The 11,145-nt window shown below is 41.1% G+C and overlaps 2 protein-coding genes across 2 annotated transcripts; one reads left to right on the top strand and one right to left on the bottom strand.

Moving 5' to 3' along the window:
* Positions 1 to 329: 329 nt before the first annotated feature.
* On the top strand, positions 330 to 7,484 carry larp7 (La ribonucleoprotein 7, transcriptional regulator). Its single transcript, XM_084542850.1, has 13 exons — positions 330 to 443; positions 926 to 1,148; positions 1,251 to 1,351; positions 1,481 to 1,564; positions 1,830 to 1,994; positions 2,132 to 2,234; positions 2,743 to 3,054; positions 3,176 to 3,329; positions 3,434 to 3,576; positions 5,096 to 5,208; positions 5,349 to 5,508; positions 5,756 to 5,847; positions 7,121 to 7,484. Exons 2-13 carry the CDS (start codon positions 947 to 949, stop codon positions 7,196 to 7,198), a joined length of 1,707 nt encoding a protein of 568 aa, XP_084398976.1. The 5' UTR covers positions 330 to 443; positions 926 to 946; the 3' UTR covers positions 7,199 to 7,484.
* Positions 7,485 to 7,656: 172 nt separating this feature from the next.
* Positions 7,657 to 9,257, bottom strand: LOC311486844 (uncharacterized protein). The gene is made up of 3 exons (XM_084542866.1): positions 9,207 to 9,257; positions 8,664 to 8,833; positions 7,657 to 8,568 (listed from the first exon to the last, which is right to left on the bottom strand). The coding sequence occupies exons 1-3, from the start codon at positions 9,254 to 9,256 to the stop codon at positions 7,919 to 7,921; spliced, it is 870 nt and encodes a 289-aa protein (XP_084398992.1). The 5' UTR covers position 9,257; the 3' UTR covers positions 7,657 to 7,918.
* Positions 9,258 to 11,145: the final 1,888 nt, after the last annotated feature.

Below are 11,145 nucleotides of genomic sequence, written 5' to 3'. Positions count from 1 at the left end.
ATTGTTCTCTTTCAGATTGTCTATTTAAAACGGTTATTTATGCAAGTGTGTCTTCTACTGATGTGTTTTCTACTTTACTTTTGATCGTATGTCCATGCACTATCGTGAAGGGCGTTGTATTCCGTTGTGTTTTTTTTTTTATTTTTTTATTTTTTTACATTTTTTAAATGACGTGATTGTATTTGTTACAACTACCGCACAAATGTCAATAAAATGTGGAAACCATGTGCGTACTGGCATAGACTTTTATCAGGCTTTTATTTTTTGTTTTTGTTTTGGTAAAACCGTACCGGAAGTTGAGTAAACGGCTCGCTTTTATGACGAAGTCACTCTGCGACGTCAGGAAGCGAAGCCGTTTTTATGAAGATAGCCAGCTAGCTGCTGTTTAATGTGCTTTTTGTTAATGCGGTGTCATTTTGGACTGTTCTCTCATCTTAAATAGGGTGAGTCTTGTTAGTCGTGTTTGATAGGGACTCTTGAATGTAAAGGGAAGGTTTGGGGGATTTCAAAACGTATGTACGACTGCAGGATTTTTAAAATGCGACTACCCGCGAATTACCAATTACTGCGAAAACTGCGAAGTTAGTGATAGCTAGCAAACAGTTAGCTATCCAGCTAAGCATTCACATAACATAGTGAAGAAATTTTAAGCTAGTGGTGAATTTATCTACTAATATTGGACTACTAGGATTTGCCATTATTGATAATTGCTATTAAAGGGGTGTGTGCAGCATGAGTGTTGTTTCCTAGTGCACACAGCACTCATGGATATACCATTGCCTGTTAGGGTTGTAAGTTATCTACTCCACATTGAAAGACTAGCCAGGAATTCGTGTGATTACACCTAAAGATTAAATACTTAAATACAACACTGGAGTTTTTTTTTTATCTCATTGTAATATTGTGTTATTGATGTGTGTTGCAGTCCTGCAGTCCATCCCCCAGGATGATAAACACAGAGAGGGGAGCTGGTGATGCCCATACTGCAGAACCCAGCAGTAAGAACAAGGACATAGAAAAAAAGAAGAGGTCCCGTGTCAAACATCTGCTGGCTGATGTGAAGAAGCAAGTGGAATTCTGGTTCGGAGATGTCAACCTTCACAAGGATCGCTTTCTGAAAAAGCTCATTGAGGACTCAGAAGATGGCTGTAAGGGCCAACCTGTACACGAAAAATACGCCACTATATATATATATATAGATGTGTGTGTGTGTGTTTGCCTTTTTAACTCTTGAACTATATTTGTTGTAGATGTTGATATATCTGTGTTGGCAAACTTCAATCGAATGAAGGAGCTCACAACTGACACAAAGCTGATTGCCAGAGCGTTGAAAAATTCATCCGTTGTTGAGGTACAGTGAATCATTATGTTTTATATTTTTTGCAATTATCACTGTGTTTGCATAATTTGAGAGTCAATGATGGTCCAGATCTCAGCTCAAGTGAATATACATGCAAACAAATGCTTTTCTGCGTTTCAGACTAACCTTGAGGGAACTAAAGTGAGACGTCAACTCCCAATTGGAGACAAACCAAGTGATGAAGACAGCCGCACAGTCTATGTGGTAAAAATATTTTCTGTTGGTGTTTTATTTGTTAAGGTTGTTTTTCACATGAATATATTGACTGGGAGTGACCTCTGTAGGTCTAATTTGCATCTATACAGAACAAAGATTTTATTATTATTATTACTATATATTCACACCTGATGTTGAGTCTTTTACTGTGTGTAGACTCTAAATTTGTTGGTGAGTTTGTTCCATGTTATGTGCCTTCCAGAAAATATTGTAACATCCCAAAATAATGCTGTTCTTTTTCTTTTGTTATCAGGAACTTTTGCCCAAGGATGTGACACACAGCTGGATAGAAAGAGTGTTTACGAAATGCGGGAATGTGGTTTATATTAGCATCCCCAGATACAGGTCCACCGGTGACCCCAAGGGCTTTGCATTTGTCGAGTTTGAGAGAGAGGAAGAAGCGCGGAAAGCCATAGAGGTGAACACTTAACATTTTGTTACGTCAACATTTCTTCATGTTAATGTCTGAAATAAGTTGGGAGTTATGTGAGTTTGGAAGTTGTTATTTCGTTGAAGGGAACCTAATGGGAAATTCTGATTGTTTTTTTAAAACAGATGCTGAACAATCCTCCAGAAGATGCACCTAGGAAACCAGGGATTTTTCCCAAGACAAGAAGTGGGAAGACTATTCCGCTGCCTGCTGACAGTGCACCATCAGGTAAAGTTCACAGGGTCTCAAACTTGTTTTAACTACAGAATCTAAAGCGGTTAATGCAGACCTAATGTGTAGTAGGGGCTGACCTCTGTGACTCAGTGTATTATCTCGTGTGTATTATTATAATACACTGAGTCTGAACATGCCAAGATTTTGACTAACTGGGTTTGTCAAATTCTACCAGTGCCGTGCAGTCAGGTTCGTGGCTGGTAAGGCACAGATTTACAGTTATGAACCCAATGGAATAGCTGAAATTCACCATTTAATTGGCTGCTTCCACACTAACTAATGGTAATGCTAGCAAGACAAATACTGTCATAACCATAATGCTATTATAAAGGCTGCTATTTTTGGGACAATTAGCTCTGAAGTAGTTAAACTAAAGTTCATGAAAATCATAGGATGCCATATGTGACTAATGAGATATTTGATGTTGGTACAATATCAAGTAAATGGCTGCGGGTGCTATGCGCTTTATATACCCCCACTTCTTGACATTCGTGTACTGCAGGTGAAGAAGAAGAGAAGAAAAAGAAGAAGAAGAAGAAAAAGAAAGAAGGCGCAACGGTACAGACGTCTGCACAAGAAGTCAAAGAGCAAGCGATGGAAGCGGAGCCGTCCGAGCAAAAGCGGAAGCACCCGGCAGCAGTGGCAGATTCTGAACCAGAGGTCGCCGACACTCCGAAAACATCAGGCAAACTGTCAGAGAAAAAAAGACGACGGTCACAGACAACAGAGGGATCGGAAAGTGATGTACCATCGAAGATGAGAAAAACCAGCGAGAGTGAATCTAGAGGGAAGGGGAAAGATGCAACAACGAGTGGTAAGTGATCCCAGTCTATGAACAGTTCAAAATGTCAAGAGGAACTAACAGTTTCACAATCAAGGCCTACTTGAGGAATCACTTGCAATATATTGTGTTAACTCTGTTATTCCCCTCGTAGATTCACCCACTAAGAGTGACACACAGAGCGGTGTTGAGAAGGGGAAAGAAAACAGAGATGATGCAAATGTCAAAGCAAAGAGGAAGAGAAAAAAGATGCACAAAGAGAAATTGAAAATCGGGGAAGAAGTCATCCCACTCCGGGTTCTATCAAAGTAAGAGCTTCTTCGTGTGTCAGTTGGGAAATGATCGGTGAAAATCCCCTTTTTAGAGTAAAATAACCGTAACACTCGTGATTCCTTGATTTGTCTTCATTAAGGAAAGAGTGGCTTCAACTGAAGGATGAGTACCTGACCTTGCAGAAGCGCAGCATGACGTCCCTGAAGAAGTGCATTAGCAAGTTGGATCAGAAGGAGCACAAGAGTCGAATGGAGACGGACAGTGGTCCTCAAGATGCAGATGGTGAGTTTCACTGCAGATGTGGAAAATAAATAAACCCAAGTGGTGGCCAGACGTGAATCAGAAACGCACAACTGATGAACCCCATAAAATTCCCGTATCTGTTTGGTTAACACAGTCACAAGTCAGCACTTTTACCGACTGTCATTTGTCAGTGAACCCAGGAAAAGGAAAAGGAAAATGAAAATGACTGAAGGTTTCATGTGAACTGAAAGTGCTCAATGAGATGAAATGTTCAAACACACCACATGCATTCAAAGACTGTTTTTTTTGGGAAATATTTAAAAAGTTTTTACACAGCTGGTCCTTTCCATGTTGGAAATTTACATATCATATGTAGTGACATCACTGAAGATGACACTGAGAGAGTTAAAGCTGCAGATCACATGACATTAGTCACAGTGACGTGACACACCAAGCTTACCAGTGTCGGTCTGGTGGTGAGTTTCTGTGAGTGTCTGTGACCCTAGTTCTGACAGTGTGTCTCATACCATTACCACTAATCAGATCTCTGCCACCTTTTCACTCAGTTCAGTATTTTGTATTTGTATTTCTTTCTGTGTCTATTGCCCTAAACAAAGAAAATGGCAACGTTTACAGCTGTATCTCAGTTAAACTTTAAGATTCAGAAATATTTTCACAACAACATGATCATCTAGAATGAATGAACTGTAGAAGAGTCGGTCAACATGGTTCAGGAGAGGCCAGCCCAGTGCCATGGTTTGTGGCTCTTCCCAGCTAAGAGTAGCTCTTCCCTTTTCTGTTTCTGAATGATCAACACCGACTACTGCCACCTGCTGGTATGAAGAGTTATTGTCTTTTACGCAGGTGCAGAATATACGGCGAACATTAAAACCACTGACAGGAGAAGTAATAACATTGACCATCTTGTGACAACAGGGTTAGGGTTAGGGTTTCCTGCTGGAAAACTATGGACTTGGCATTCATGTGGATGTTACTTAGACATGTAGCACCCACCTAGACCAGACCAGACACCCCCACCCCATAGCAATGACACTCCTTGATGGCAGCAGCCATCCCCAGCAGGATGCAGCCAGACACAGACACAAAGATGGTTTAGGAACAACTAAAAAAACATGAAAAACAGCACAAGGTATCGATCTGGCCTCCAAATTCACTAGATCCCAAACTCATCAAGTATCTGTGGGATGATCCACAGAGGCCCCTCCCCTCAACCCATAGGACCCAAAGGTCAGACACCACAGGACACCCTCAGAAGGCCCATGTCCATTCTCACAAATGTTTTGGAGACGCAAGGGAGACCTACACAATATTAGGAATAATAATAATGTTATGGCGGATCGGTATTTGTACTATATGAATGTTCGCTGTTGTGAAATAGACAGTTGTGAAATGGACAGAAAATGCACTTTAAACTCGTCTTGTGGTGATATTCATCTTTTAAAAGGTGTGAGTGCTCGCAGAGTGCGTTAGAATAGGATTTGCAAGATTGATACTGTTTGTTCACAGCTGTGATGTTGTCCCTTGTTCTTTTGTGTAGTTAAGAAGAGCAGCGACGGCGAAAAAGCACCTAAGCAGGGTCCTCAGTTTACCAGCGGCGTCATCGTGAAGATTACAGACAGCAAGCCGCTGCCAGCGAGGAAGATCATCAAAGTACAGAACACCCTTCTCATCAGCTTTTAATGACACTCACCATTACCATCTGCAGTTGGTTATGAAAATTCACTCACTGGATTTGAATTACGCTTCAAGAAATATTATATAACGTGCCGTTTCTTTGTCTTTGTGTGCAGGATGCCTTGAGCAAGGTATCTCCAGTGGCCTACATTGACATCTTGGAAGGAGATGCTGAAGGACACATCCGTTTTCACACCCCAGAGGAAGCTAAAGCTGTCAGTGAGCGTAGAGCTGAACTGCAGAAAAAGCACAGCTGGAAGCTTGAGATTCTTTCAGGTATGAGTTCTAAACTTCTTCATATTATTTTGTGTGTAGCAGCCTGCATACGTCTAGTCTAACGTAAGTGGAGGATGCAGATGACTGAGCCAGCCCTTTGGTTTTCATAATTGATGATGGTGCGAAAATAATTTATTGGGGTACCAGGCATCAGCTTGTCTCAAGTTCTGCGTATTTAGAAAGGCTTCGTAATGATTCACAGACTCACTTTCAATTGTTCGTGCGATCGGTTTAATTCCTTTTAAAGGTGACCACGAGCAGAGATACTGGCAGAAGATCCTGGTGGACCGACAGGTCAAGCTGAATCGGCCGAGAGAAAAGAAGCGAGGTACAGAGAAGGTGAGATCAGCAAACACGTGTTAACAGTGTGCAACAATATATATACACTCACTGGCCAATTTATTAGGTACACTAATAGAAAAGGAATGCACCAAATCTTAGCTTTATGAAGATCATGATATTAAGCTTTTGTTTAAAATAACTGAGAGCTGTTGATTCATTTTGGAGGCTGTTTGTAGCTCTATTATACAGGTTTCTATTGTATTCAGTGGGCTAGGCTTAATATCAGAAACACTCTTTAGCGTTTAATGCAATCCAGTTTAACAAAACCACAAATTACGTCCTCCAAAATTATCATTCAGTTAAATTACCACCGCTCTGACGATGTTTCAACATAACCTGAACATTATAACAGTCACGAAGGGGGATTTGGTGCAGTTATATTAGAATGCATTAGTTTTCAGTTGTGTACCTAATGAAGTGGCAAGTGAGAGTTATTTATTCCAAGTAAAAATAGCAAATCGATTTGAAATATACTGCATAATCTGTGATACTGTCATTGCAGTCAGTGCAATAAAGATGTGTGTATACAGTTTTGGACTTTTGTAATTTAGGAATGTGTATTAGGGCTTTGACTTTTGCCCAAAAATCATATTCGAAGTTTGTTTGTTTATTAATATTAAAATTCGAATATATTCGAATATTTATTAATTATATTTTGACCATTAAATGTCTTCAGTAAGACTGATATTGGTATCAAACTTAAGTTCTATGTGTTCTGTCCACCAGAGGGCAGTGTATCAGTCAATGTTAATAGACTACGTGCACGAAAGGCTGAGTATTTATGCGTGTTAAAATTTTTATTATTAAGCAAACAAGATATGCCGTGTCGGAATGAAGATGTAACAAGCAGGATATAACAGAAGATGCTGTTACGACACAGTTAACGCTCCATCGGAAATACACAAGCTTACAGGAACCTTTCGTAAGTCAATGATGATTTCGAAAGAAAAACACTGTCACACCAGGCGTGAAAAAAAAAACTCGGAATCTGAATTGAAAGTAATTCCCATACAGGTTCGAATATTAAGAGATCCCTAAAATTCGTTTGAATATCTTCAATTCTTAAAATAATCGAATTATATTCGAATAACGAAGTTCGGAGTCAAAGCCCTAATGTGTATTTTCTCAGCAGCCTATTCTTGGTACTCATTAGTAGTTTAAAATAACAATAACAGTTTAACACACCCACTCGCATACCATGCACTTGAGCTAATCCAGCTGTTGTTTATCTGCTGTCACATCTTATTTCTATTTTCTTGTCGCACCTCAGCTCATATCCAAAGCCGAAAAAATCATCATGGCCCGGGCCAAGGAGGCTAACAAGCACATCCGTTTCCAAGAAGACTGAAAATATTTTTTTTTGCCAAGCGCCACAGGTTTAACGCTGTGGACTTGATTTTGGGGGACAGGGAGTGGGGGGCAGTTGGTGTTAATATGTGTCCTTAGCTGGAAGAGAACATAATGGAAACTTGAACAAGAATAAGTTAGTTCAGACGTTCCCTTTTTTTTCTTGTTTGCACTGGATCCCCCAAGATAACAAGAATTGCTGCTATGCATAGACATATTTTGGTGTATTTTTTTTAATTAAAAGCCCTTTTTTTTTTTTTTTTTAAAGAAAAAAGAAGTATAGATGTAAATATAATTGATTTAAAAGTTTTCCCAGTGAAGAAGTGGACACATCACCACCTTTTTTTTTTTTTTTTTAAATAAATGTCCTGATTTCATCATTAACATCATATGTTGTCGTATATTTAAAAACATATTTGTGCTTGTGGAATTATAGAAAACACTTCAGGTAAGACGTTTGAACTTGCATATTAATTATTGTTCACATTGTTAGCACTTTAAACAGGCTCGGCACACAGCAGTCAATATTAGGTGTGTTGAGGAGTGTCCATGAGACGCTGGCTGGTTTAAAAATAGCTGCCGTTACACAATCTCATTACCATTTATGCTTTTATTGCTGGCAGAGTTAGAAGCTACGTGAGATCGTGTGTGGCACCGTCACACCCCTGTGAGCGGCCTTGGTCTCGAGGAAGCCTTAGCTTCTCTTAGAAACCGTGTCGCTTCAGGCTATTTGTTGGGCCTGGGATGGCTCCACACAGCCGCCCCCTTCAGTCACACCTCTGTCCATGCAGCTGGACCAGCACATCCTGGCTTCTTCGTTTCCAACGGAGCACTCGCAGCTAGTAAACACCGTATTCTCTGCAGGAAACTGAGGAGCCTCTGTGGTTTTGGTCATTTTAGATTGTGGGCTGGTAGCTTTCAGGGTCACTCCCTGCAAGGTTTTCTTACTTTTGTCCCTGGTTTGCAGTGGTGGTGAGGTTGGCTTGGCGTCCTGGATCATGCGTGCCGTGGATTGGATTTTGTGATCTGCTGATGGACCCCTGACTTGGCCTTGGAACTTAGTTTCAAGAGTCCAGTTATTGAACTGATTCAAGAATTCACTGGCTCCATTAAGAAGTTCTCTGCTTATGTCGCAAGCCGCCTTCTCTCCGAAGACACAAGCTCTAACGGCAGGACGACTTTGTTGGTTTGCAAAGCAGCCTTCACCTTGCGGGGTCTTGGCTGTGTAGTCCGCTCTGTAGCTGGTGATGCTTTCAAAGGGTGCTGCCGTGGATTGTTTTCTGTCTTGGGAGCCAAATCCTTCGCTGGCTTTCAAGCAGTCTTCCAACTTAAACGGCTGGCGCTTTTCCACTTTCCAAGGTTTGAAGCAATCTAGAAAAAGAGACGGTGGATTTCATTTGGGATTCGGAAATGTGCTTTGTAACGTCCCTTGACTGTTTCCCAGTGGTGATCTTGCAGTTGCTTACTATTGTACACCGTTGCGAAGTCCATCTCAGGTAGCGTCTGGATCCCGTGCTCAGAAGCGGTCAGGTTGCTTCTGCGTCTCCTGAAGTCTTTGGCTGGCGGACGAGGGGCCGCTGGTGGGCCATTGGCCGCTGGGGGATGTTTCGTCCATTTTTGTTTGACGTAGAAGGATCTGAAACACACACTTGTTATGTGAAATCGGTAATATTTGGTCGTGGAGGCCTGTTTCTGGGGCTGCCCCCTGGACACCAAGGCAAGGTTTTATTTATTTTATTTTTAACCATAATAAGGTGATGATTTAAAACAAACAAAAAAAAAACCCTCATGCAAAGGATTTAAAACGAGTAAAGGATCCAATTTGTCAATTCAAATGACAATATCCTAAAGGAGCTTTTGGTTTTTGGTGCCTGGGTTAGGGCTTCCTGCCTTTCCACACAGACAGTTTTTGAAAATACACAAGCTGTAGGAGGTATTTTGCACTTCACACCCAATCAAATTGTGTTTCTACAAATAAAAACTTAACAGACAAGGCTAGATGGGCTCACCTGACAGTGGCTTTTTGTTGGTCCCGGTTAGGCTGAGCCGTCTGCTGCATCTTGGGGCGCGTCGCTGCACCCCGGGGGTTTGGCATCCTGCGGCCGTAGCAGTCGGCTCTCTCTGACTCTTGCGCCGTGCACAGGCCTGCTACATATGAATTATTGACCGCAGCAACATGGGATGTGCGTCGAAGGAGAGTCGCTTCTAAAAATAAACACCAACGCGAGGCTGGTTGTCAAGGTGACGCTGCTCGTGGAGATGCGCTTTTTCTTTTTCTTTTTTAGCGCGTAATGAGGATTTCATAAATAAATAAATAAATAAATAAAACTACGATTTTAAAAGTCAACATTAACATTTTAATCATGCTTTATGCGGATCGTGCACTCTGCAACGTGACTTGGTGGCCAGCCAGACTCCATCTGTCACAGAGGCAGAGACGGGATTTAGGCCTGCACACTTACCGGGGAACAGCCTTAAAAAAGATGCTGACCCGGTGATCCTGTGACCTCCCGAACGGTTTTTCAAACAGATGCTGAAGTCAGGAACACATTTACACGTTTACAAGATGGATGTTATGCTTCGTTAGTCCACTAGATGGCGACAGTGTCTAAGATTAGATTAAAATAAGATAAGATAAGATAAACCTTTATTCGTCCCACAATGGGGAAATTGCAGTTTGCAACAGCATGCAGAAATGACAGAGATATAATAAATAATAGATATATTGCACATATTAGGAGTGCTGTTGTGGAGCCTTACAGCTGCAGGAAGGAAAGACCTTCTGTATCTTTCCTTCACACATCGAGGGTGAAGCAGTCTGTCACTGAAGCTGCTCCTCAGTCCTGTCAGGATAGCATAAATACATGTTAAAAAAAAAAAAAAAAGTAAAATACTAGAATGTGAGATAATCATTTAGCTTTATAAATCAGTGACTTTAGATGGTAAACCCGTCAAGTCGCTGGGGAAATGGTGCCAATAGTGCCAATTTTTAATGAGACTGTGCCAGACTAGTATGCTGGCTAATCTAATGAATGCATGAGTAATCACCTGGAAATAAGCACGGATTAATGGACAATAATAATAATAATAATAATACATTTTATTTAGAAAAGCGCCTTTCAAGGTACCCAAGGACACTGTACAAATTAGGTATAGGCAAGGAAGGACATAACATAAGGTGGACATGGATACAAGGATACACGGTAGAATGACAAGACGCAGAGGAACATAAAACATAAAACACCCTCAGAGACACACAATAGTACACTGAGCACAAAGTGAAGACCAATTGTAGAGAAAAAAAGACAGATAAAAACAGGGAAAATAAAATAAAATAAAAGAGGCAGTGCAATAGACACTTTTCTGCAGCGGCCATGTTGACATGTTAAAGCAGAGGAAACAGGTGCCATTAATAGCTTAAATGAGGGCTCTGTGGCAAGGAGCAGGTGTTGCTCGATGCTATTTCAGTGGAATGGTTGTGGCACTAGACACAACAGCACCACAATTAGACTGATCAATTACACCTGATCTGACAGGCTAAATGGCTGCTGATATACAAGGGTGGAAGTGGCTTCATTTTAGCTGATTAGACATTTATTCCGAATGAAATTACTCGGGAACTAATCTACCAGTAAGAATTCCGAGGGAGATTTAATTTGTCCTGCCCCAACAGGTACAACAGTGCAGTCCTTACCTGGAGAATCTTAATCAGGTGAGGGCAAAATGAGAATGGTGTGCACATTTACACTGGGTTTTCCTTTACGGTTTCTTAGCATTGCTGACAGACAATGCCAAGCAATGCCAAAACGCTCTTGAAAGGAAATGTTTTCCATTTGGACATGTTCTTTGACTTGATAAAGGTTTTGGCAGCCCCTCTTTACACAGAAAAACACATTCCATGAGTTGTGGGAAGTAAGAACACAAACGGTGAGTCAACTCCACACTGAT

This window comes from Chelon labrosus (genome assembly GCF_963514085.1).
Source record: "Chelon labrosus genome assembly, chromosome: 1".
Lineage (NCBI taxonomy): Eukaryota > Metazoa > Chordata > Actinopteri > Mugiliformes > Mugilidae > Chelon > Chelon labrosus.
This window is presented reverse-complemented; position numbering and strand designations above follow the sequence as displayed.

Excerpts from the sequence above, each read along its gene's own strand:
- larp7 (XM_084542850.1), top strand. The coding sequence starts at position 947 with ATGATAAACACAGAGAGGGGAGCTGGTGATGCCCATACTGCAGAACCC. Across the intron at positions 1,149-1,250 it reads TGAGGACTCAGAAGATGGCT|ATGTTGATATATCTGTGTTG; the intron begins GTAAGGGCCAAC and ends TATTTGTTGTAG. Across the intron at positions 5,209-5,348 it reads CAGCGAGGAAGATCATCAAA|GATGCCTTGAGCAAGGTATC; the intron begins GTACAGAACACC and ends CTTTGTGTGCAG.
- LOC311486844 (XM_084542866.1), bottom strand. The coding sequence starts at position 9,256 with ATGCAGCAGACGGCTCAGCCTAACCGGGACCAACAAAAAGCCACTGTC. Across the intron at positions 8,834-9,206 it reads CAACAAAAAGCCACTGTCAG|ATCCTTCTACGTCAAACAAA; the intron begins GTGAGCCCATCT and ends TGTGTGTTTCAG. Across the intron at positions 8,569-8,663 it reads CTTCGCAACGGTGTACAATA|ATTGCTTCAAACCTTGGAAA; the intron begins GTAAGCAACTGC and ends CTCTTTTTCTAG.